The 27,747-nt window shown below is 44.6% G+C and overlaps 1 protein-coding gene across 1 annotated transcript; it reads right to left on the bottom strand.

Annotated features, from left to right (window-relative positions):
- Positions 1-29: 29 nt before the first annotated feature.
- LOC120057883 (oxysterol-binding protein-related protein 6-like) lies at positions 30-27,747 on the bottom strand. Its single transcript, XM_039006358.1, has 22 exons — positions 27,458-27,747; positions 19,063-19,185; positions 18,835-18,888; positions 18,233-18,346; positions 16,553-16,714; positions 15,695-15,833; positions 14,756-14,859; positions 14,006-14,098; positions 11,505-11,685; positions 10,033-10,166; positions 8,284-8,391; positions 7,631-7,762; positions 6,479-6,566; positions 5,814-6,067; positions 4,867-5,004; positions 3,553-3,616; positions 3,370-3,448; positions 2,561-2,705; positions 2,191-2,335; positions 1,837-1,963; positions 1,345-1,467; positions 30-1,119 (listed from the first exon to the last, which is right to left on the bottom strand). Exons 1-22 carry the CDS (start codon positions 27,611-27,613, stop codon positions 1,011-1,013), a joined length of 2,772 nt encoding a protein of 923 aa, XP_038862286.1. The 5' UTR covers positions 27,614-27,747; the 3' UTR covers positions 30-1,010.

The following is a 27,747-nucleotide window of genomic DNA, read 5'->3' as shown; positions in this document are numbered from 1 at the left end:
ATTAAAGAACATTACAATTATATTTATAATTACTTTTAAAAACTTTTATTTTACCTTAAACTATTAAAACTAGTTTGAATGTGAGCTGTATAAGGGAAAGAAGTAATGTCTATACATGTGGTTTGCAATAACAGTTGTGGTGAGTGACATGAAGGGTCAAAAAGGAACTTGTTTCTCAGGTCAGTCCTTACGCATCAGCAGTTGGGCCAGTCTTGTAATGATGGTCCTCTTCCAGGCAAACTGGAACTAAAAGTCTCCGCTCAAGGGGTTTGTCTTTTGGAGTTGCTGAGGAAATCTCTCAGTATACAGCAACGTCCATCAATACCAGTGACAAAAACAAATTAACTGCAAAAACAAAAATGTGTCCCAAGAGAGAATACAGCTATGATACAGATTCAACTAATACAAAAGGCTGATCCAAAAATAAGAGCAATCTTACCAATATTGTATAATAGTTACATTTTCACTAAATTCTTTGAGTTGACGATATTTTGCAAAAATATCAGACTTCTTTCAATTTTATTTTTGTTATAGTCTATATAGCATATGCCAATGAAAGCTGCACTCTAAGCATGCATGATACATACAGTAATAGGTAATCAAAAGCCTAATCCAAACACTAGTCTAAATCAAACTGCTTTCAGAACTCAAGTGGGTTTCACTAAAAGCTTTAAAATGTGTGGTGTGGATAGGTGACTTTTTAAGGCAAGGACATCCTCTGAAGTCAAAACAGCTTAGGATAGATCTACGTGGTAAGATTGTTGCCCTGACAACCCAGCCTCTGCAGCAAGCTCAATGAGGGGGATCCAAGAGAATACTTGGATGGGTGACTGGTTGGCTGCAGTGCCAAACAGGGTGACGGTTGGTCCAACTCATCTCTCAGCTCTGAAGTCTTTTGTATCCTTCCACACTGTCATCTTGTCAAGGAGACGTTCATTTGAAAACCGTATTGTGCATAGGAAAAAGCCTCTGTCAGCGGTGATGATATGGTCTGTATAGCGATCCATATGCTACCATAGATTAGGGTTTTCCATGTTGATGAAGCCGGGGGATTTGCGAAGCTCCCAGTAGGTGTTGTTAGTGACCCAGCGCTCCCTATGATTGGCATCAACCACTTTCCTGGGAGTAAAGAGACGGGCAATCAATGAAATCGTCAGGGAGTTAAATGTCATGAATGGAATGGATAATGACAACTCAGCCACACAAGTGTAGGAGGAACAGCCAGATGTATTGCTGTCGATCTTGGGGATACATTCCCCAATCTACCCCTCGTTCTTCTCCCATTAAGCTAGCCTGGTTTATACTTTACGTCGCTGTAAATGACCCTCTAGCCTCTGTACTTACTTGAAGAAGCGTGGCTCGTGCTTTATGTCATTCTCCTCTTGCCACTTCCTTCTGGTGCGTTGCAGGTCTTCGATACGCTGCTTCTCTGAGGCAGCCATTTCCACATTGCCCTCCTCCAGATGTCTAATGTAGAGAAACAACATCACTATGACTCAAATACACTGTCAAGTGTCACTCAGCAGAGAAATACACAAAGCTTATCAACATATTTACCCGTACAAATACTATTTGACTGATGTCTTATTTCTGATTTCAAAACTCGTTTTTAAGCCCTTTTTGTAGCTTCACAAATCAATTCTGAAAATGTATATGAGAGTACAACTAAAGCTGCAATGGTTCACTAGTCCAGTACAGTCAGATCTGCATGATAATGCTACTGTACCACGTTCTCTCAGCAGGTGGCAGCAGTAGCACACAGTGCATTTCTCATACTGTCTGGGCATTACAACAACCTTCACAGTAGCTGGAAGTGTGACGGCTGTCTGACTCTACCTTTGATCGGGTCTGAAGCGGGCATCTGTGGGTGGTAGCAGATCTTGCATCTCCGGGCAAAGCTCATTGAGCTCAATGGCAAACCTGGTGAAGCCATAATACAGCTCGTAATCGGTGGGCATGGCGCCTGAGAGAAGAACACAAGAATCAAGAATCCGTTTCAAGTCCTTTTTTTGAATTGTCTGGACTATTGACACCATTGTCAACACTTTCTTTGTTCCCATATTATGGTCTCATGTACTAGTAGCATATGTTCTACTCTAATGCTGTTATCTGCTAAATGAAAGGAGATATCCAATCAAAAAAAACTGTTCAAAGCATCCTGCTTAGCAACAGTATGATTAACGTGGTTACCTGTCCTCCAGATGCATTTGGCAGAGGGCGGGACTCCACAGTAAAGGCCCTCATGCCATTTTCCGAACAGCCGATGCACTACCTTCCCCTCTTGGTCCATCACGATCCCTTGAACCTCATTGACATTAGAACTCCAGTAATTTCCCTGCAAGTAAAATGGTAACAGTAATATTGTGACCGCAAGATAAATAGCATTCATCCCCCACCTGAAAGGTAACAAATAGACAATAATTACATTTCCAAATGAAAGAGACAGCTATGGTAATGTGAAACGCTTCACAGGGATGGTTATTTCTCAGCACATAATTGTCTTTGGACTTCATAGTGTTTGTACTGGTCATATCCACAGCTGAGTTCACCGATGTCTTACCTTGACGAAAGTGAGTTTGCAGATACAGGCACTGCTTTTGGTGTTCCTAATGGTGATCTCCCCGTAGTGTTCGATCCACCTTCTGCCGCTTAGGATGTTGTGCACGCAGGTGGTGACTTTGTTCCATTCATAGTGATCACCAAAGCTGAACGACACAATAGCGATTAGCGTGAAAAGCTTGAAACACTCTCAGGATATCTACAGTAATCACAGACAATGATAGTTATTAAGTCGGTCTGTGTCTTTGAGATGCTTACTGGGCAACATAATCACAAGTCTCATAAACAAAACAGCGGGGGCTTGTGGATACCTGTGCAATCTCATTTTCTGTTGAGGCAGACACGCTTGCAATCTCCTATAATCTATGTGCTTATTCAGCAGCCCTCCCACCCCCCCTTTCCTGCTCCTCTGTCTTTCTGATTCATTTCTCACAGGATGGAAAATAGAGCGCAGCCCATCTCACTCCTCCCTAACCCAGTCAGGGGATCTTCAGTAGGGAGTACAGTAGCTCCTTAAAGCTTCCCAGGACCCAGCATAGAGCCCACTCCACAGGGTGAAGTGATGACTGTGGCAAGGGGAGGCTAGCAGAGGCCTGATGGCTCTAAGTAGGTAAGGCCACTGTTATGGAGTTATTTAGGTAGCTCCTATAGCGAATGACAGTGGGGACCAAACTGGGCCCGCGGAGACGTTTGGTTTGGCCCGCCAGAAGGTCCACTCCAAAGGAACATCTAAAGGATGTTACACAGAGTGGGACTGCGTGTGTGTGTGTGTTTGTGTGTAGCTGAAGAATAGGGCCAAAGCTGGATTACCTTGGAAGCATAACATTGACTGTGCCAATGGGTAGGATTTCCATGGATTTCCCCCAGAATTTGTTTTTCCATCTGACATCTGAGAAGAAAATTGGCAGAATTAGCCGTCAAGAAAAAGAAAACCATGACCTCATTGAGGAAGTGCACAACGTGTGTGACACTGTAATTCAACAGATAACCTACCTTGCCAGAAGGTGAACTTGTTGGAATCAGCGTGACAAGCTGAGATTGGTGGATGGTGGCTCACCTTCAAAGAGATAATCAAACGTCACACGTCTTATCAGTGGCAACATTGCTAGATTGTTGCCTCGTAGAGGAATTTATTTTAGGTCAAGATACAAGAAGGTGAGTCATTATATTGTGACTATCATGCAGACTGGGTACTTGGTAACAGCTGACACCAGCACTTAGGGTAAGTGCAGACTAGGTTCAGTCAGACCAAGGGGAAAAAAATTGAGTTACCTTCAAAGGCCCTGTCAGCCGACTGGGACACACAGTCTTTCTTTAAGCACGCCGAAAGCCACCAGACCTGACAGGTCTGTCAGTCTGCAGCACAGTGCAATACAATACTGCAACCTGCAGCTCATGTTACTATTAAATTGATCTTACAGACTCCAGTACATGGAAGAGAACTGACACATTTGACCTAGTCTTGGAAAACCCAGACCCAGGGAACATTGTGGGAGGCAACCCGTCTTGTCTTTCTAGAGCAGGGGTGGCAAACATTCGGCCCACGAGCCCATTAAATCCAGGGGGTGTGGGGGGGTTGAGTAAAACAAATATATACACCAAGTGTACAAAACATTAAGAACACCTGCTCTTTACATGACATAGACTGACCATGTGAATCGAGGTGAAAGCTACGATCCCTTACTGATGTCACTTGTTAAATCTACTTCCATTAGTGTAGATGAAGGGGAGGAAACAGGTTAAAGAAGGATTTTTAAGCCTTGAGACAATTGAGACATGGATTGTATGTGTGCCATTCAGAGGGTGAATGGGCAAGACAAAATATTTAAGTGCCTTTGAACTGGGTGTGGTAGTAGGTACCAGGCGCACTGGTTTGTGTCAAGAACTGCAACGCTGCTGGGTTTTTCACACAACAGTTTCCCGTGTGTATCAAGAATGGTCCACCACCTAAAGGACATGCAGCCAACTTGACACAACTTTGGGAAGCATTGGAGTCAGCATGGGCCAGCATCCCTGTGGAACACTTTCGACACCTTGTAGAGTCCATGCCCTGGTGAATTAAGGCTGATCTGATGGCAAAAGGGGGTACAACTCAATATTATATATATATTTTATAATATTTTTTTCTCAATAAGTAGTCCGTACAGTAGGGTGTACAGTACGCGATAGATAAAAAAAAAAAAAGCAGAGTTAGACAGGATTACCGACACATTATGTAAAAAGCAAAACCGATCCCAGATCTACTACTGAGACGCTTGATACATACGGCCCGCGCAACTCTGTAATGAATGTGTTCCGAGTACCTACCTGCTCAGCGATAAAACACATGCCCTTGTCCTCACGGATACATTCATACGTCTCTCCCAGTAAAGGGTTGAATGGCTTGCTTCCCGCTCTGTAGTACGTGGAGGAGTATCCTGAGATGACGAACGCTGCCATAATGGCCTGTAGCAGAGAAACGGCAACACAATGAACGCTAACAACGTAAAACATACACAACGCTTTCCATCAATACTGCCAGTGGCGTTACACTGAAACAGAAGTTCTCTTTGTTTGATAAAAGTTACGAATGAATCATTTGTGCATAAAATAATACATGATAAAATGATCTAAACGCCATTTAAACCCCTGGTACATACTGGTTTACAACCTCCCAGTAAAATATCATTATTGTCACACTTGTCTTGCAAGTGCAACGTTAGTATTCACACACCGTCCTGTTATGGTAAAAAAAGACAGGAGAATGACAGATGTGAGATTGAACAAGGTCGACAGCTGCAGCGGAGCGTGATGTCTCTGGGCCTTGTCTCTGGAAGAGGCCAGGGCTGTTGTTCAGACTGTTTACTTTGGGCATGGCACTGCCAACGCCACGCCAGCACACATGCCATGGACTGGACTCACCCAGTATGGGTTAGTGATGGTAGAGACCGGGAATGTATATAGTTGCTTGTGCTGATGAACTCCATCTTAACCTGAAGAGGTTTTCCGTCATCTAATGAGCCTCTCCAGTATGTCTTCTGTTAGCTGGTTTAGTGGGTCACATCATCACTAAGAGTTCCAGTAATGTAAGATTAGGTCATACCTTGTGGTAGAGAATGCAGAGTTATACTTGTGGCTTTTCTAAGTGCATCCATACAGTTATAGGACTCAGAGAGGTGAGCGTTTGGGCCGTACCATGCATTGGTTGTCAGAGGGGTGAGCATTTCAGTTGTACCATGCGTTGGTACTCAGAGGGGTGGGTGTTGGGGCCGTACCATGCGTTCGTAGGGGTCCTCCGTATCAGCAGCTCTGTCCAATAGTTCAGTGTACTCCAGCTCCTCACACATGTGCTGCAGGGTGTTGAGGGGCTCGTTGAGTTCCACGGGCATGGACACCTTGGACAGGTCCTTCCCTATGTTGTTCCTCAGGATGTTCCACAGGTTGATGTTGCTGCAGTCCGGCGAAGGGGCGGGGAGGGACGGGCGCCGCCCGTTACGGAAGGAACTTCCAGCCAGGTCTCCGTTCAGCACTGAAAAAAAATAGGAAAGTACAATACTGTCACGGAGCATCCTCGAGGACTCACGACCGTCTGAACCAGGCTTCGTCAAATCCTAGTCCTTGCATCTCATAATAGCCACAGGTAGTTCATGACTGAAACATAGTCAAAGGATGAATGGCTAGAATAGAAGATAGAGTGCCTGTGCAGAGGAGAGGGAGGCCCTGCTTCACTTTCCCCTGACAGCTTTCATAAACCCTGAGTGCCGCTCTTGGCACACTGTGAGCCCTGCAAGGTCAATCCCTGCCTCAGTGATAAATGACCTGGCCATCGCAGTGGGAGAGGGGGGAGGTGGTGGTGGGGGCAGGGGGTTCACCACCACCTCTATTACATTAGCCCCCTTGCTCTAATGGAAGGAGAGGCCGCCGCAGAGGGGGGACCTACTTTGTCTGGAGACGTTATCGGTCACGCTGGCATTGTCCTCTGAAATGTTATCGCTCACATCGCTGACGTATGACTCATCGTCTGAGGCCTAGAGGGAGCGGGGGACAAAAGAGCCACTGAGTCAGTACAGTACACACACCCAGAGAGCCTAGTCAATAACACACACACACACACACACACACACACACACACACACACACACACACACACACACACACACACACACACACACACACACACACACACACACACACACACACACACACACACACACACACACACACACACACACAAAACACAACAGTTTGCCAGTGGCTAGCAAACTGCAGTCAGCGCTGGCTTTCTCTCTCTCGCTCTGCAGTAATCAAAAGATGAGACACTGCAGCATTTCCATGCACTTTATATATAGTAACATATAATGAACTCATTGACGGTGCCAGAGAAAAGCAGATTGTAGCTGGCGGTAATGGCCTCTATTGCAGTACAGTCGGCTGCTGGAAGAGCTTTTTTGGCCAACAGCACTCTGCTGGTTTGAATAGGGCCTGGCACCTGAGGCAGAGGATTTGGCCTTAGACTAGTGATGGGATATCCTTGGTGAGTAATCCTTCAGTGGGACTCTAGCTAGCAGCACTGTGTTTGCATACCTGGGGAGCAGCAAGCCAGTCCTGCTGGCTTTTATGAGGCCATATTGACTGGGGCTTGGTATTCATGGCAGTGAGTGAGAAAGGCCATCTTTGTGGCGTAGGAACGGACACAAACCATCAGTCTAGAGGATGAACCATGTCAAATCCATAAAGAAGGGCTTATCATTGAAAACCTGGAGTTGGTGGGAAATCCCGGGGGACGGTGGCATGAGAAATGCTGCCGTGCTTTAGGACATGACTGGACCCAGTTGAAGGATTTAAGCAGCAGGATAATAGAATGGAGACTGGAGAGCCTCCCTCCAGTGTGGCTTTGTTTGACTTTCCGTTGTGTTATCTCTGTCCCTCACACTCTTCTCATGAATCGCTGACGAACTCCAGCTCCACTCGGGCCATCGGCCATGCTTAATCTGAGCTCCCAGCTCTTTGACATGTTTTCACCCTCCCCCTTCCTCTTCAATCTGCTCCCCGTGGTCCTGCTGCCACCCCCCTCTCAACGCCCCACTCTCACCTCGTTTTCCGACGAGCTGGCAGACAGAAGCACTTCCTGGGCGTCGAAGAACTCGGACACAGACTCTGACATGGACAGCCTGCTCTCATTGGACGTCTGTTGTGTCAGAGGGATTCCCATCTGCTCACCAGCCTGTAAGAAAACACAGTGAAACACAAGTAACTTATTTGAAATTAATTGGGAGAGGGGAATGACAGAACTGCAATGTGTAATGGGGGTCTTTATTCTTCCTATATTTCTGAAAGGACTGAGGTCACAATGTTTTCTGATTAGTCATTTTCCCATTTACCTTGACGTCGGGGTCAGCATAACTTAATGATCAGTAAGCTCACCTGCCAAGATATACTGGAAGCACCATCCTTCTTTAAGGACAGGAATCAATAGTGTAATTGGCAAATGCAGTAAGCAGAGATTACACAATGTTTTCCAGTTAACTAAGGCTACATGGCCAGCTCTATGCCTGTGTATCACCAAAGAGGGGGAAAAACAGCACACAAGATCACGCTATTCTCCCTGACCTCACTTGGCAGCTATCGGATGGCTGCTATAAGCACATTCAGCACTGCAATGGCAGGTTTTCTGCAAGTCAGGGACATTGGTTTTGGGGAATAGAAAAACTTCAGACAAGTTTATCTAGTTGAAGATGTAGCTACCTCGTCAGAACTGGGAATGATGTTCACACTGACTTTTTGTTCAGACAGGACCGACTCAGAGTGGATGCGGCCCAGTCGGGTTTTAAGCTCGGCGTTTTGGGACAGGGCCTGAAAGAAATAATGATCAATCATTAATCTGTCAGCTAGATGAGAAAACAGAGTGGAATAGAGAACTAAAAAGATAAGCATTAAAACTGGATCTATGTCATGCAGCTCTACATTCATTTTTGTTAAACAGAAAACCCAAACATATGGCAGCAGATCCACAAGGTCTGCCATGAGAGGTGACTGTATAGTTCCCTTAAGGAAAAGCACCTTTAGTAAATCCGCTTTCTCTGTGAGAGCTTCCCATGTCTGGAATACACTGCCATCAGACACACATAACTGCACCACATATCACACTTTCACAAAATGCATGAAGACATTGCTAAAGGTCAATCAGATTTGTGAACATAATCCCTAGCTGTGTATTGCCTCTTTCCATGTTGTCTGTTGTCTGTAGCTTGTGAGGTGTGGAAACACTTTGTTGCTTTTATGAATTTTGTCTTACTGCTTTTTGTTCTATGTTACTCTGTCTGTATGCTACCTCTTGCTTGTCCTATGTTGCTCTGTCTGTATGCTATGTCTTGCTTGTCCTATGTTGCTCTGCGTGTGCTCACTGCTCAATGATTGTCTATATTGTAATTGTTTTTAATAACCTGCCCAGGGACTGCGGTTGAAAATTAGCCGGCTGGCTAAAACCGGCACTTTTACTGAAACGTTGATTAATGTGCACTGTCCCTGTAAAAATAAAATAAACTCAACTCATTAACACAGAAATATCGGAGGCTTATACTGTATGTACTGGCACACCATGGACATATTTTGTGAAAATGAGATACAGTTATAATGTCACCTATAGTTCGACAGATTTTACTGCTGCAGTTATGGTCTGTATTGGTCTAAACTGTAATATCTCCAATCAAACCTACCTAACAGGTCCCTAAGGAGAGTACAGTACATCAGCTACCCTGACTACCCTTAGCTGCAGTAAAGGGCATGTTAAGTTGACATCCCGACAACCCTCTCTGTAGCCATACCACGACTCTATCTTGCAGGCACCCAGACTACACACACACACACACACACAACATGCCATGGCCTGATACCCTTGACCTGCACTATTACGAAAACTCCCAATTAAGAACCAAAACAGTAAACGGTTGACACATTTCACAAAAATAATTTGACATGTCAACACAGAACGTGCTCCAATGAAATCATTGGCAACCCTAAGGAGTCAACTTAATGGACTTGAGACGCAGTTAATATTACTTTCATATTATTTTGAAAAAAGGTAACAGCAGTTTTTTTAAACTAAGCTGTCCTCTTTTTCATCTCCACGTTTCGCTTCTCAGAAAGAGATGAAAGCGATTGCAATGAATCAGCAATGGCTGCTCTGCTTTCCATGATGAGTTATTAGCTTAGTCTCACTATGTGACAATATAAAAATGGATCCATTCTCATAGAAACAGAAAACAAAGCAGTGTGTCTAGTAAAACAAATGATGAAAGCCATATCATTCTTTCAAAACACCTCATCTCTCCATCCATTACATTAAAAAAATGTTATGTGCTGCAATGAATATTTGAAGTGACGCAGTGAATTCTGACAAAAACAACAATATTAACAATTTATAATGACAGTTCCCAGTGCAGGGGAATTCTGGGTACTGTAGTACATTTCTTATAGAACACCTGCATGTCTCACCTGTGACAGAGACTTCCTGAGGGTGATGAGCTGGACAGACTGCCCTGATGACTGATCCTGGTCTGATAAAACAGTTTTGATCTTCTCCTTCTCTATAGCCACTGTGTTGAACGCAGACTTTAGCAGAGAGTGGACTGCAAAGAAAGGAACCAGAAATCCCTTTAAACACACCCTCTAGTAACAACTCTTCAGTATCGCTTTCACTTTATTTTAGTGGTATGGATAGTGTAAAGCCACGTGAAGTGTAAATAAATCTGTTGGTTGGTGTCAAATGTATTCCAATAGTCTAACACAGGGGTTCTTAAACTTTTTCAGTCTATGACCCAAATTAGGATTTCTGTGTTTTCCTGGGACCCAAGCTTATAAAAACATGCAACTAATTGTAAATATGGGTACATTCCATTGCCCTTATGCCTAAAACAAATGCAGTATAGACAAAAACAAATAACAATTAAATACCCATATAAATATTAATGTTTATTGTTCCCCATTAAAAAACACACTGCTTCCTGCTGTAGATGAGCAACCCAAACATGTGAGTGTTTGCCTCAAAAAGCATCTTGCTTCAATCAGTTTATTCCAGTTCAGAATAAAAATGCATACTTGTATTTTAACTGCAACAGTTCAAATCTAGACTTGTTTTCAACAATACTTTCTACAGTAATATGTACAGTAGGCCTGATAATTTTTCAGGTTGCACTATCAGTAGCTAGCTAGCTTGCTTTGGCTAACGTTAACTAGCTATTAGCTGTGTAGAAGGTGATTGTTTGAAAGAAACTCACATCGACTACTATGAGATATTATTTCTGCTTATCATCAACACCTGCCTTGCTAGCTGACGTTTTCCAAGAGGCCCCTGGGTTTACCATCATGCTGTTTGGTCAGGACGTGTTCGTTTGAGACACTCATTACCAAGCACTTCCCCGCACAAAACACATGGTGGGCGCTCCGAGTTATTTCTCAAAGTTTGTATGAAACCAAGAGAGAGAAACTCATCGCTGTATTCGCGTTTCATGACGATTGAGTTCAGTCAGAACTTGTGGCTAGCTTGAGTCAATTGGATGACAGAGATGCGTGGGAATGAGAAGCCAGTGGCTCACAGCGCATCGTCTGCTGCTGAACGACAGTGCCGCAGTGTGTGGGTCGCGGAGGGATCTTCACGAAAACTGCAGAAGAAAGATCCGGTAAATCACAGAGCACATCTCCCTCCCACTCGCGCAGTGGCCAAACTGTGCAGACACAGCTGCTAAGCAGAGAGCGCAGTTGCACTTGGCCAAATCAATGAGTCACTAATGAAATAATTATACATTTACTCTGACACGTCGCGACCCACCATTAACAGGTCCAAAGTGGGTCGCGACCCATACTTAAAGACAGTCTGGTCTAACATGACTTTTCTATTCAGTGCAGAAGCCTGTATGTGTGTCTGCGTCTGTCTTTCTGTCTGTCGGTGTATATGTATGTGTGTGTACCTTTCTGAGCGATGAGGCAGAAGTCCTCCTGTAGTTTGATGTAGTCGCCTCCACACTCTATGTTGTCAGGAGCCAGGCGAGAGGCAGGGGTCTGGATGTCCACCAGCTCAGCACTCAGGTTGGGGTTTGAGGAGTGGAGGCGGACTGGAGACATGCTGGCACTCACAGGGAGAGATGGGACCTGAGAAGGAGGAGTGAAGTGGGGCACTGTAAGTACCACCTAGAAGACTTACAGTGCCTTCAGAAAGTATTCAGACCCATTTACCTTTTCCACATTTTGTTGTGTTACAGTCTGAATAAAAAAATGGATTACACTGAGATTGTGTCACTGATCTATACACAATACCCCATAATGTCCAAGTGGTTTGTAGAACCTTTTTTTTAATTAATAAAAGATTAAAAGCTGAAATGTCTTGAGTCAATAAGTGTTCAACCCCTTTGTTATTCAAGCCTAAATAAGTTCAGGAGTAACAATGTGCTTATTAACAAGTCACATAATTAGTTACATGGACTCATTCCGTGTTCAATAATAGTGGTTAACGTGATTTTAGATTAACTACCCCATCTCTGTACCACACACATACAATTATCTGTAAGGTCCCTCAACCAAGTAGTGCATTTCAAGCACAGATTCAACCACAAAGACCAGGGAAGTTTTTCAATGCCGTACAAAGACGGGCACCGATTGGCAGATAAAAAAGCAGATGCTGAATATCCCTTTTGAGCATGGTGAAGTTATTATGGTGAAGTTGGATGGTGTGTCAATACACCCAGTCAATACAAAGATACAGGTGTCCTTCCTAACTCAGTTGCCAGAGAGGAATGAAACTGCTCAGCGATTTCACCATGAGACCAATGGTGATATTAAAAACAGTTACAGAGGTTAATGGTTGTGATATGAGAAAACTGAGAATGGATCAACAACATTGGAGTTACTCCACAATATTAACCTAAATGACAGAGTGAAAAGACCCCTGTACAGAATAAAAAAACATTCTAAAACATGCATTCTGTTTGGAACAAGTCACTAAAGTAATACTGCAAAAAATGTGCCAAAAACATTTTTGTCCTGAATACAATGCGTTATGTTTGGGGCAAATCCAACACAACACATCACTGAGTACCACTCTTCATATTTTCAACCATGGTGGTGGCTACATCAAGTTATGGCTAATGCTTGTCATTGGCAAGGACTAGGGAGTTTTTTTAGGATAAAAATAAATGGAATACAGCTACAAGCACAGAGAAAATCCCAGAGGAAAACCTGGTTGTCTGCTTTCCAACATACACTGTAAGAGAAATTCACCTTTCAGCAGGACAATAACCTAAAACACAAGGCCAGATGGGTGAGAATTGTTTTCATTTCATCCATGTTTAAATTCAGGCTGTAACACAACAAAACGTGGAATACGTCAAGGGGTATGAATACTTCCTGAAGGCGCTGTAGGTGGGTGGGAATGTAGGCCAAGTTATGTGTCTACAGAAAGGAGTGAATGGGTCCAGATTAAGCTCAAGTTCTGGCTCCTTATAGAACACCCTTCTGCTGTCTCTTCAGATAAATATTTGAGCATACAGACTGATGGTAAATAATAGATAGATACGCATACTTGTATGTTTGTTTACATCCCTCTATAAAGCATAGCAAGTCTGCCGAGTCATTGGAGACGGTGAAGCACAGTTGAATCAGAGGCTTTGTTCCAACCAATGCTCTTTTCATGTTCCTCAGCTATAAATAAACCATAAAACAAGGAAAAAAACCTTTCCCCTTGTTTCTCCTGGACTGATGACTCACTCATTCATTAACACTACGTATCCCAGAGGGCCGCTGGTGAGGAAACGGTTGGTTCTGGGCTACATAATCTACCAGAACGCCCGTAGTGAAAAGAACTCAGTATCATGAAGGAAAAGGCTTTTAAACTGTCCGTTGTTGCAATCGGCCATTGGAACAGTTTTAAATAACGGAGCGTTATATGAATTCAAAGCATGACTAGCCTTTTCCCGAAGCAGTAGAGTGTTAAAAGTAAATAGGGGAATTTAGTCAATATAAGAAAAAAGTAATTGTACAGACCAAAACAGGGTATGTGGTTCAGGCTTTGTGTTATGAGTACAAAGTACAAAAAGGACATTGAATCCTGAGCAGATAGCCTAACATGTTCTCTGTGTCCTGACCTATAATTGCATGACCCATGTTGGTAGGCGATAATGCGGTGGGGTTAACTGGATACATCCCGAATGGCACCCTATTAGTGGTGCCCAACTTTTGAGCCCTATGGGTAGGGCATTTGGGACGTACCCACAGAAAAAAATTCAACTTAATGATGTGCCCTGTGCTTCCCCCTGCAGACGGCTGCACAATGAGGGCCTTCGGACACAGAAAGACTGCCTTGAATATATCTGGGGCATTTTGTATGGAGGCTACTAAACCAGAAACGATTCCAAAGAGCTATGTGTGCGTGGGACAGAAAAAGAGAGAGACTGGATATCTAAGAAATAAGAGGTACCTGAAGCTGCAATTTTGCATCTTTGCCGACACTTTTTGTTCTCCATCTTCTGTTCATGCGCTTGTCTTTCTTTGACATGTCTACACAATTGCTCTACATAACAAACACGGATCAGAATATGTGAGAGGTGGTTAATAAGACAAGCAAAGGTTGCATCATCACTAAGAGAGAAGCAATGATGCCAGATAACATAGCAGCAATGATGCCAGATAACATAGCAGCAATGATGCCAGATAACATAGCAGCAATGACAGTTAACCCACACACACATTGTTAGCTATGAAATTGAGGATGAGATCGTCTCCACACAACTGAGTAAAAAAAAACTTTCTCTTAATGAAATGTAACGATTCAAAGCAAATGGCAAACATTCAAACGTTGATGTATGCTCTTAATCAAATGCAATTTGTTATACATTGATTGGAAAGCAACAAAAGCAACAGTGAATTATGTGAGTCTATTAGAGTGTGTTGATGTACAGTGACAGAGATGAAGGCTGTGTTGGAAACGAATTGGGCCTCACACAGCCTGACCATGAGGCCCAGAGATACACACCTCCATCCATTAGAGTAACAGCCCCCCCCCCCCACCCCCCACCACACTCAGACACTGCTGTACTAAGATTAAACTCTCCCTACTCCTGCTATGTGTGTGTGTGTGTGTGTGTGTGTGTGTGTGTGTGTGTGTGTGTGTGTGTGTGTGTGTGTGTGTGTGTGTGTGTGTGTGTGTGTGTGTGTGTGTGTGCGTTACCTGCATGTCAGTGAAATTAGGAGCCGACTGGGTCCTCTGTAAGATCTCCAGGCTCTGCAGTAACTTGCTCAGCTCAACCAGGCTGGACTGGCAGCGGGCGAGCTCTGGACAGAAGCAACACAAGGACATGGGTCACACACTGGAAGACCACGTCTGACACAATCATCGTTTTTCTATCACTGCTGTGTTTAACAAATGAGAGAACAATTATGGAAAAACAAATATCCTTATTAGTTTAAGTAACAAAGTGGAATAATATGACAGGCAGTTGCTACGGCTATTATTTTTTTCAATTAATATACAGTATTAGTATTGTCCACAAGTGTCTAGTCGATAGACCATATGGTTCAAGAGAAAATAGCCAAATAATCGAATCAACAATGGCATTATTTTCAATTACTTCTGCAACTCGTTCAATTATTGACTTTTTACACAACATAGACAACAAATACATATTGACATAGTAAAATAAATAAAAGTGTAAAAGAAAAATAAGGATATTTAACACTGAAACCCTTATATTAAACACCAAATGGTGTTCATTAAGTTGATGGTTAATATTTATGTTTTACAGCTTTGATATTCTCTCTTTTTTATTTGACAGCCAGAGAGGCGCCTGTGATAATATGAAGTACCCCAAAGGGCCACTAGATGTATTGTGATAGATTACATAAAATCCTTGAAAGATTCAAAAATTCTGGTAGTTTACTGGTAAACTTTGAAAGTTTCCAGTAATATACCCTCCTTTTGCAACCCTAGTTGCTACTATCAGAAGCTGTTGTAAATCAGACACGGGCATGAGGAGAATATCCCATCATATGAATAATACAGTAAATCTTTCAATGTTGGCAGGGAAAGGGAAATATATTGCTGATCCTTATCATCCCGATATAATAGATGGATGTTTCACAGCAGTGATGGTGGGAAGAGAGCACTTACCCTCTGTACACTTGTCCATCTCCTCCGACTCCTGGAGCCATGCGGCCACTTTGCTCTGTCCGTTACTGTAGGAGGCCGGCAGGCTGCTGCTACTAGGGACCGGGGGGGACTGCCATGATGGAAGGGTGGTGGGTTTGGGCTGCTGGAGGACAGGGGTAGAGACACAGAGGGTTGGGTTAGTAAACACACCTCAGACATACAGTATGTATACCTTCTGAATAACACACACCAGATGTGAGAGAAACATGTATGTTTCCTGCTTTCTAAGACACATTCTAACAGAATTCATGCTTTCTAAGAGAAATTAGAAGAGAATTTATGCTTTCTAAGAGAAATTAGTATAGTAACTGTGAAGCAAAGGACAGGAGATATAGTATGTCCAAATCATCAAAGATTTCCTATTTAGAACAGTAAAGATTTCCTGCATCATCACCACTTCAAAGCCACAGATCTTTATTGACTCAGGTCCTGTGAGAGTGCTGATCAGTAAGAGCCCGTAGCGCGCAGGCCGAGACCCAGGCCCAGCTGCTCTGAATACAGGTTTGTTTGATGAGTCCTAATAACCTGAGTCTGCCAGAGACTCTCCCCTCCCTGGGGGGATTCAGTGCCATTAGTCTTATAATTAGCTCGGTAACTGAACAGGGTTGTTAGAACCCGTCACAAATGAAAATGTTGAGTGGCTGTATATTGAAACGTTAATAGCGTTGTATGAGGGCCACTGCCACTATGTAAACCCAACCTGAGTCAGACAGACGTAAGAGTTCAGCTTACCACAGCAGAGAACAACTGTGCCGAGGTAACCGCCAGGGAAGAGAGGCCCACCTTTACGTCATGTTGTCCCGCAATGGGGGTGGGGGCTGGCTGAGGGTGGGGGTGTGGGATGGGGGACTCAGTGGTGGCAGGGGGAGGGAACGTCCTTATGGTGGCGTCTCGGGGGGAGCGGACAATTTCGTTCTGCCGGTAGAGACGGTGGTGGCGCAGCTTGACCACCCAGGAGTCAAAGATGTCTGGAGACTTGACCTGGGAAGAGAGAAGAGAAGAGGAGAGGGGAAAGGAATAGAAGAGCCGTGAGAAGGAGAGGAAAGGGCATAGTCTTTGAATAATGCAAATGTAGAGTGATGCCACATTAAATCCAATCTAATGTTATTTGTCACATGCTTCGTAAACAACAGGTGTTGACCAACAGTAAAATGCTTATGTAGGCTACTGTACCTAGACTACATGACCAAAAGTATGTGGACATTAATATGGAGCTGGTCCCCCCCTTTGCTACTATAACAGCCTCCACTCTTCTGGAAAGGCTTTCCACTAGATGTTGGAACATTGCTGCAGGGACTTTCTTCCATTCAGCCACAAGAGCATTAGTGAGGTCGGGCACTGATGTTGGGCGATTCGGCCTGGCTCGCAGTCTGCGTTCCAATTCATCCCAAAGGAGTTCAATGGGGTTGAGGTCAGGGCTCTGTGCAGTCAAGTTCTTCTACACCGATCTCAACAAACCATTTGTGTATGGACCTCGCTTTGTGCACGGGGGCATTGTTATGCTGAAACAGGAAAGGGCCTTCCCCAAACTGCTGGATGCACAGAATCGTCTATAATGTCATTGTATGCTGTAGCGTTAACATTTCCCTTCACTGGAACTAAGGGGCCGAGCCTGAACCATGAAAAACAGTCCCAGACCATTATTTCTCCTCCACCAAACTTTACAGTTGGCACTCTGTATTTGGACAGGTAGCGTTCTCCTGGCATCCGCCAAACCCAGATTCGTCCGTCAGACTGCCAGATGGGGAAGTGTGATTCATCACTCCAGAGAAGGCGTTTCCACAGCTCCAGAGTCCAATGGCGGTGAGCTTTACACCACTCCAGCCGACGCTTGGCATTGCGCATGGTGATCTTAGTCTTGTGTGCACTTACATAGTGTAGAAATTTGACAAACTGACTCGCTGGAAAGGTCCTATGACGATGCCACATTGAAAGTCACTGAGCTCTTCAATAAGGCTATTCTACTGCCAATGTTTTTCTATGGAGATTGCATGGCTGTGTGTTCGATTTTATACACTTGTCAGCAACGGGTGTGGCTGAAATAGCCGAATCCACTAATTTGAAGAGGTGTCCATATCTTTTACATATATTGATCAAAAATATAAACGCAACATGTAAAGTGTTGGTATCATGAGCTGAAATAAAATATCCCAGAAATGTTCCATATGTACAAAAAGCTTACTTTTCTCAAATGTTGTGCATCCCTGTTAGTGAGCATTTTATCCTTTGTCAAGATAAAGTCCTTTTGTGGGGGAAACTGATTCTGATTGACTGGGCCTGGCTCCCCAGTAGGTGGGCCTGGCTCCCAAGTGGGTGGCCCCTGCCCAGTCATGTGAAATCCATAGATTAAATTTATTTCAATCGACTGATTTCCTTATATGAACTGTAACACAGCAAAATCTTTGAAATTGTTACATTTTTGCTCAGTGTAGAAATTGTCCTCTTCCTGACTTAGCCTATATCATCCATCATTTCTATCTCAGTCACAATGAAGCTTACTTTGAGGTGGTAGATATGCTCCTCTGTGTCCAAGTCAATGCGGCGGGCCCTCTTCTTGATGGACATGACTGACAGACCCACATCAATGCAGCCATGCAGTTTGGCTTTCTGAATCTGAGAAAAGAGAGTTTAACAGAAGTCAACGTATGTCATGTAAGCAGGTGTGATAACTCATTGTTGCTGTATAAATAAATGGAATCTTAAGGTGAAGAAAAAGAAAAGAGCATCACGATGGAAAGCTACAGGCCTACTTGTCTCTAAAGTCTTATTCAAAAGTAATCATCATGTGATTCAGCACTATTACGCAACATCATGCATTGAGGCTAGTTTGCCAGTTCGGTTCAAAGAGATCAAGGCTGACAAGAACATGGCTGATTCCAGGAAGCCCTGTGAAAGGAAGGGTCCTTTGTACACATCTGATTAGTGTGGACGCAGCAGTTTAGAAAGTCATTTGGAGATTTCCTGCAGGCTGACTTGGGCAGCTGAAACACAATGGGCAGTGACCCTGGGGGTGTTTCTGCTGAGTCACCATGGTGCCACAGCCATGCCAAGCGAGGCTGCCCTCGGTCTCTGCCTCGTGGCTACTAGTCAGGGTTACTCACATCAATTGGCGACTTGGAGTACTTCAGCATCCCATTGTCCAGGACAAAAAAACGCTTTGGAAAAACAACAACAACAAAACATTGAGTTGGTGACTAACAGTACTTGTCTCTAGAAATATATGTCCTTTTGAGAATTGTGTTTGGTGACTTTTCTGAAGGGTTTCGCAACAAGGAAATCGATGAAAACAAGTAAACAGTTTTGTGTCCCACTCGGTCGTTAAGCCCTACCTTGTGCCAGCCTTTCAGCGGCCATTTTCGCTTCTTCAGCATGAAGCCCTCGTGCTTATCTGGCCTCTGGACGTTGCTCTGACCGATTCTCAGTCCCTCAATGATTTCCCAGCTGTCTGCCTCCTAGGGATGGAGACAAAAACAGAGCCGTGTCGGAACTCATCTGTTCACTTCTCCAGGGTCAGGGAAAACAGCAACAGTAAAGAAACGCCCCCGGCCTTGGCCGCATCGCATTCTGCCTGTAAACAGTATGCATAATAGATACTACCAGCTATAACAGAAATACTACTAGTATACTACAGTATATTACATCGAACTGGGCATTTTGTCTACCTATTTACAGAAATACTGCCCGATTGAGTATCTTGTAGCCCTCTCAGCATTTCCACTCCATTAGCTTTCCCTTAGTCTGCTCTCCTGTTTCTGTTGGCTCTGCAAATCACAGGCCTCCTCTGGAGTGGAGGGAGGGATGGGGTCAGGTAAGGATACGTATGACAGGGCAGAAGTGTCCCACTATAAGACAGAGACCCGGGAGAATCCCCACTGGGCTGTGTGGGCCGGGCGATGGTCAGGTGAGGTTATAGCTGAATACGGAAACATTATTATCTGCCTAATAAGAGTCCCCTGCAGCGCTGACAGCCCAGTGTGTGTGTGTGTGTGTGTGTGTGTGTGTGTGTGTGTGTGTGTGTGTGTGTGTATGTGTGTGTCTGCGTGTGTGCATGACAGGATGAGGCATCACTCACCACCCAGGGATTACTATAGGCCATGAAGGGTCATGTGGCCATAACCACACATACAACACCCAAGGCAAAACAAACTGTTGGCTGCTGCACTGTTGTGGACAAAAATACACCTCTCACCTTGCAACAACCTCCTCTCGCTCTCTGTGTCTGTTTCTATGTGTGGGTCTCTCTCTGTGTGTGTGTGTGTGTGTGTGTGTGTGTGTGTGTGTGTGTGTGTGTGTGTGTGTGTGTGTGTGTGTGTGTGTGTGTGTGTGTGTGTGTGTGTGTGTGTGTGAGAGAGAGAGAGAGATAACAACATTGGACAGCCTAATAAATATGGCAAAGTAGACTTGACTTCAGTGTGTAACAACCAGTTTTTTAACCAGCCCAGTGCAGAAAACCAGAGACTACAGCTGTTATTCTGTTCTGGTCTGCCCCAGTTCAGTCACCATAGCAGCCTGGGAGGAGAAGTAGGCCATTCCAAGCCCTCTATTTAAAAAGTTCAACTCACCTTCCAAAGAAATTAATTCAAAAAAACAAGATGCTTCCAAAGAAATGAATTCAGAAACGTTTGCATACTTGCCCCCATTACGCTTGAATATGAAGAGGAATGAATGCATCATAACCACTAAATCTGTTTCCTCACAATGTTGGGAGGATAGATGGATTGAGGTTGCTCCAATAATATACAACATTGTTGTCCCAATACACAGTAAGCAGGCTTCCAGCTTCCTGATTAGGCTTGATAGACAAAGAACAAGAGCAAAGCCTCAGTTCACTAAAACAACTTCCCTGTGTAGTTTATTATTATTATTAAAATAATGGTCACAAGTCATTCTCTCACTTCTAAAGAAATAAATCTACACTACATTAAATAAAAGCTTGCTCATACTGCAACAGAGGACAGCATATTTATTTACTTCAACATCCTGTCAAGATTCGAACAACCCAAAGATCAAAGTATATACAATACCAGTCAAAGGTTTGGACATACCTACTCATTCAAGGGGTTTTCTTTATTTTTACTATTTTCTACATTGTAGAATAATAGTGAAGACATCACATCTATGAAATAACACATGGAATCATGTAGTAACCAAAAAAGTAGCCATCCTTTGCCTTGATGACAGCTTTGCACACTCTTGGCATTCTCCCAACCAGCTTCACCTGGAATGCTTTTTCAACAGTCTTATATGCTGAGCATTTGCTGGCTGCTTTTCCCTCCCTCTGCGGTCCAACTCATCCCAAACCATCTCAATTGGGTTGTCTGGTGATTGTGGAGGCCAGGTCATCTGATGCAGCACTCCATCACTCGCATTCTTGGTCAAATAGCCCTTACACAGCCTGGAGGTGTGTTGGGTCATTGTCCTGTTGAAAAACAAATGATAGTCCCACTAAGCCCAAACCAGATGGGATGGAGCATCGCTGCAGAATGCTGTGGTAGCCAAGCTGGTTAAGTGTGCCTTGAATTCTAAATGAATCACAGACAGTGTCACCAGCAAAGCACCCCCACACCATCACACCTCCTCCTCCGTGCTTCACGGTGGGAACCACACATGCAGAGATCATCCGTTCACCTACTCTGTGTCTCACAAAGACACGGCGGTTGGAACCAAAAATCTCAAATTTGGACATCAGAACAAAGGACAGATTTCCACCCGTCTAAAGTCCAATGCTTGTGTTTCTTGGCCCAAGCAGGTCTATTCTTATTATTGGTGTCCTTTAGTGGTGGTTTCTTTGCAGCAATTCGACCATGAAGGCCTGATTCAGACGGTCTCCTCTTAACAGTTGATTTTGAGATGTGTCTGTTACTTCAACTCTGTGAAGCATTTATTTGGGCTGTAATTTCTGAGGCTGGTAACTCTAATGAACTTATCCTCTGCAGCAGAGGTAACTCTGGGTCTTCCTTTCCTGTGGCGGTCCTCATGAGAGCCAGTTTCATCATAGTGCTTCATGGTTTTTGCAACTGCACTTTCAAAGTTCTTGAAATTTTCCGGATTGACTGACCTTCATGTCTTAAAGTAATGATGGACTGTCGTTCCTCTTTGCTTATTTGAGCTGTTCTTGCCATAATATGGACTTGGTCTTTTATCAAATAGGGCTATCTTCTGTATACCATCCCTACCTTGTCACAACACAACTGATTGTCTCAAACGCATTAAGAAGGAAAGAAATTCCACAAATTAACTTTAACAAGGCACACCTGTTAATTGAAATGCATTCCATGAAGCTTGTTGAGAGAATGCCAAGAGTGTGCAAAGCTATCATCAAGGCAAAGGGTGGCTACTTTGAAGAATATGAAATATATTTTGATTTGTTTAACACATGATTCCATGTGTTACTTCATAGTTTTGATGTCTTCACTATTATTGTACAATGTAGAAAATAGTAAAAATAAAGAAAAACCCTGGAATGAGTAGATGTGCCCAAACTTTTGACTGGGACTGTATATATTTATTTGTATGAAGTAGGCTATCTTATGAAGACCTAGGCCTAATAAAGCATTATTAAAAAGGACCCTGGCTTTCTAAAATGTTTCATTTCAGCTTTAACGTAGTCTAAATCGTTTTACTACCTGGGATTGTGATTTAACAGCCATGATATCCACTGGATCCAACTCATGACTGATTATTCCACTGCTTTAAAGCTTGCAATGCATTATGCATCCACCAGCGTGGAAACAGTATAAACCTATCAAATGTCCAGGCTATTTATATCTTTCAATGGTAACTAACTACCAGCTCATGGGACCAACCTTCATTGGTACACAGTGGTGTAGTAGGCTACATTAATCTCCAATACTGCAATGAATCAAACCGTTACTACAGTTAAGGTCTTTAAGAGCAGGGAAAAGGACCAACGGTCCGTGGGGACAAATTAGGGTAAAACTGGACTATAACTATCTAGACCTACACGGCACGGCAGAAGCAGAATTCCTATGGCAGCTTCGCCTGACACATCTGTTTTCCCAGGGACTCCCAGAGTAACAGACACACAACAGAGCATTGAGGGGATACTACTGCTGCTTGAGCATTAGGCAACATACCGCCTTGTTTGGTATGTTCGCTGTGTATTGAAGCACACTTAACAAACTCAAATCCGGTAATGCTAACACCACAACACTTGAGACCATGTTGATTTTGTGTAGCGAATCTCTCTTGCTTCGCAACTAAGCAAGGCAACTCACCTGCAACCTAAACAACAACAAGTAGCAGGCTGAGATTTGCCGGAGGAATATCCACACCGTAGTAACTAATCCCCCAACACGATGGATGTTAATTCAAGTACCACATTAAGTACCCATTGGACCCTAGCGCTGATCAGAAGCAGACAACCTAAGTGCCAGGCATTGGTAATCACTGCCAATGTGATTGTAACGAGACGAGAGTCATTTGCTGCAGTCTTGGGTTTTGCTTTGCCATAAATCTGAGTGAGAGAGGGGCTGGGCTGTTGCTGCGCTACTGATGAGATGTAACACAGTGTGAGGTAATATAAACACTGCCTGCGTTCCAAATGGCACCCTATTCCCTAAATAGTGCAATACTTTTGACCAGGGCCCATAGGGAATATAGAGAATTATACACTGAGTGTACAAAACATTAGGAACACCTTCCTAATATTAAGTTGCACAGTCTCAATTCGTTGGGGCATGGACTACAAGGTGTCGAAAGTGTTCCACAGGGATGCTGGTCCATGCTGACTTCAATGCTTCGCACAGTTGTGTCAAGTTAGCTGGATGTCCTTTGGGTGGTGGACCATTCTTGATACACACGGGAAACTGTTGAGCGGGAAAAACCCAACAACGTTGCAGTTCTTGACACAAACCGTGTGCGCCTAGTGCCTACTACCATACCCCGTTTAAAGGCACTTCAATCTTTCGTCTTGCCCATTCAGCCTCTGAATGGCACACATACACTATTCATGTCTCAATTGTCTCTAGGCTTAACAATCCCTCTAACCTGTCTCCACCCCTTCATCTACACTGATTGAAGTGGATTTAACAAGTGACATCAATAAGGTGTTAGGTTCCAAATATCAGAGTAAGAACTCGACGGACAATATGAAAGCTTAAACCAAGTTTATTCATCCCAGGGGTCGAACAGCTGAACAGACAAAGACATATTCACACAAAGACTGATATTTAACCCTTTCTCCTATGAAGAGTCTCCTCCTACACATCTGAACAGCCACTACATCTCTGTTGCTAGACAGAACCTTAGTGATATCTGTTCTTCATCTGACCTGACCTCTGCCCCAAAGTGCTCAATCCTCCCCAACTCACGGCTCTCATGGTGATTGGTACCTGACTGTGTCTCTTCTCATCCCAGAGGATCCCTCCCATAGGATCCCTGATGGCTAACAATAACATATCCTGACATAACGTAAACATTACCCGCTCTCCCTCAGTGACATGAATAAGTATATTTCATTTTATCAAAACCCAACAAAGGGATCCTAGCTTTCATCTGGATTCACCTGGTCAGTCTGTCATGGAAAGAGCATGTGTCCCTAATGTTTTGTACACTCAAGTGTGTAGGGAATAGGGTGCCATTTGGGCCTCTCCCACTGTCTCACTGTAGTAAACATGATTGATTCAGAGCTGCAGGAGGGGCGAGGGGAAGAAAGCACTGAGTTAAACCTTTAGGTGCCAGAAGGCAGAAGCCTGACCTATAGTGGAGCAGGTGGGAATATGTAGTGTGTCTGCTGTACTCTCCACTTCACACATTGCCATGGGCAACAGATGGCAGATTTACCCCCCCACCCCCCAACACAGATTGCCCATGGATTGTCCATTAAGAGGAGGATCTATGGGCCAACCCTTGCAAAGAACGTGTAGTGCAGGGGTCTCCAACCCTGTTCCTAGAGAGCTACCGTCCTGTAGGTTTTCACTCCAACCCTGTTCCTGGAGAGCTACCCTCCTGTAGGTTTTCGCTCCAACCCTGTTCCTGGAGAGCTACCCTCCTGTAGGTTTTCGCTCCAACCCTGTTCCTGGAGAGCTACCCTCCTGTAGGTTTTCGCTCCAACCCTGTTCCTGGAGAGCTACCCTCCTGTAGGTTTTCGCTCCAACCCTGTTCCTGGAGAGCTACCCTCCTGTAGGTTTTCGCTCCAACCCTGTTCCTGGAGAGCAACCCTCCTGTAGGTTTTCGCTCCAACCCTGTTCCTGGAGAGCAACCCTCCTGTAGGTTTTCGCTCCAACCCTGTTCCCAGAGAGCTACCATCCTGTAGGTTTTCACTCCAACCCTGTTCCCAGAGAGCTACCGTCTTGTAGGCTTTTGCTCCAACCCTGTTCCTGGAGAGCTACCCTCCTGTAGGTTTTCACTCCAACCCTGTTCCTGGAGAGCAACCGTCCTGTAGGTTTTCGCTCCAACCCTGTTCCTGGGGAGCTACCCTCCTGTAGGTTTTCACTCCAACCCTGTACCCGGAGAGGTACCGTCCTGTAGGTTTTCACTCCAACCCTGTTCCCGGAGAGCTACCGTCCTGTAGGTTTTCGAAAACCTACAGGATGGTAGCTCTCCGGGAACAGTTGCGCTTTTGACCTCAATGGGATAACCCAGTTAAAAAAATAATAATTGAAAGGGACTTAGTGGTTGGACACCCAAAACAAGGGCTTCATTGGATATACTTTTGCCACAGTGAAAATGGCGGAGATGTATTATATTGTCAGCGCCGGCGCTTCATCACCCTTTCATCTTCCATCAATGTGTTCTAACCATTACCATGAACACAGCCTCTATCTGCTGCTGCTGTACATAATCACGTCATTGATTTCTCCACAGCCAGAAATCCACTAGTCGTCTGCTATCAAAAGACTTTCCCGGGTCCCCCACAGAAGCATAAAGGGAACCAAACGTTTCAGATTCATCATGTTCCTTATCTCCATGCCTCAGAACCATCTTATCACACTAAGAGACGGCAGACGGTTGTTATAGCATAGAGAGAAAGGTTAGCGTGATTATCTAGACACACAGAGGGATGACTGTGTAGGATGTGCGCTGAATCAGTGTGTCGGTACTATACACTGCAGGTGGTGTCTCTAATTGCACTTGTGAGAGTCTCCAGTCCAGAGTGCCTAACGGTAGTCTGCAGCACAAGAGAAAGTGACATGTACTGATCCCATAGGGACTGGATCTCATTAAGGCTTCCCCCTACAAATAGCCACTGCACTCACTTTCCCTCGCACACTGAAACACACTGCAGCCAGCCAAGCCTACCGAGGTCTTTTCCCTGGGTCTGTAGTCTGCACCACTTCCCCAGGAGTCTCTGGGGAGGATGTAACCCTTATACAGCAGTAAACACGCATACAGACACTGATACACACATACTCTTTCTACACCCCCTAACCACATAAACAACGAGGCAACAGAGTTATAAAGATGACTCTTGGTGCTCGAGTTAATGCATCACTACGGTGATGGCGATACTGAGCTGGGTTGTAGCTAGTCGTGCCTTTCAACTCGGGAGCCAATGAGGACACAGGATCAGCCTGTATTAACAAATCACACCACACGGCCCCACCTCCAGCCTCAACACAACAATAGCTGTGTAGTATAGTAGACAATCCTCTGGTGCTTCCCTGGATCTATAGCATCTACCCAGTAAATTACTACAGTAATGAAATACAACAGCAGTCACTATCGGCCAATAACCTTTCTAGGCATCGCAGTCTCACAAAGGACGAGTAAGGTGAATCAATTGGACAAGTGCCTAATTTCTTGCATGCCTCTTACCTTCCTTGCTCGCTACTTTAATTAAACTCATTAAATTAGCGGAGTAGGAATGGGACATCAATATGCTGTTTAGATTAGAGTGAATTCAGGGAACAGGCTAGAAGACCGCAGAGCTCACAAGGTCTCTTTGTACACCATGTACAGCACGACAGGGAACAGAGTAGGAGGCCCAGGAAGGGTTAAATCTCTCATTTAGCAGCAAGCCTGACTGCTACTGTAAGTGTTCTGTACAGGCCGCAATTCCCCCACCAACTCCCCAAAGCACTCCTCTTCAGAGAGCAATCTCCCATGGTTACGGGAATGCAGAAGTAGCTCCCACACAGCACAGAATACCAGAGCGTGCCACATGTTCCCTGGTCTAATCGAGCCTTGGCTTTCTAACTCTACCTCATGAATTATTCACGACCCCCCCCATCGGAAAAGCCGTGATGTCAGAGATTCCAGATAAGTGTCCTGTTTCTCCATGGCTAAGGTGATATGGCAGTTCAGTTCACAGACCGAGACAGTAGAAAGGCTTCCTCTTCACACGCTTACAAAAGGGGCTAACATTTAAGCCCCTGTAAGCTGACCCTTAAAAAAAATAATGTATCTAATTCACTGTTCCACTTAGGACATGGTGAACAGTGGACACATATAAGCCACAATGCCTGGAATTGGCACCACTACTCTACAACATACTACAGTGCACAACATAAAACGCCTAGAATGATAATAGCTAGTTACATACAGTGCATAGTCATCACCTCCTCATAATAGCACAGCTCTCAGTGATCGCCCTTACAGACTGCCCTCAGGGAGCTGTTACTTCCAGTCAGTCCCACTCTGTCTGTCTGCTGCTCCAGAAACAGTCTCGGGGGACCAGATTGAGTGAATCACACCACTACACTGTTCCCAGAGCAGCGGACTGTGTCGCGCTCTGTCTGTCTGGAGGCGGGCGCCACTTACCTGACGGGTGTCGCGCTGGCACGAGGAGGAGGACGAGGCGCTTTTGTGTGTGGGCGTGGACGTCTTGTGGTGGTGGACGGGCGTGGAGCACCTCTCCTCGGCGCTCATGGTGCGGTGGCTGCTCTGGCTGGGGTTCCTGTGGTGGTGGTAGGACATGGTTTCCCTCCCTGTAGCACCCCTCTCTGTGGCTTTCTGACTGGACTCGACTGTTCCTCCCTCAGCAGCAGCTCCAGGCCATGTGGGTAAACAGCATTATCTGATGCAGCTCTGCAGCTTTCCCCGGCTCACGC

The sequence above is a fragment of the Salvelinus namaycush genome, chromosome 13 (genome assembly GCF_016432855.1).
Source record: "Salvelinus namaycush isolate Seneca chromosome 13, SaNama_1.0, whole genome shotgun sequence".
Classification (NCBI taxonomy): Eukaryota; Metazoa; Chordata; class Actinopteri; order Salmoniformes; family Salmonidae; genus Salvelinus; species Salvelinus namaycush.
The sequence above is the reverse complement of the archived record's forward strand: the minus strand, read 5'-3'. Positions and strand labels throughout refer to the sequence as shown.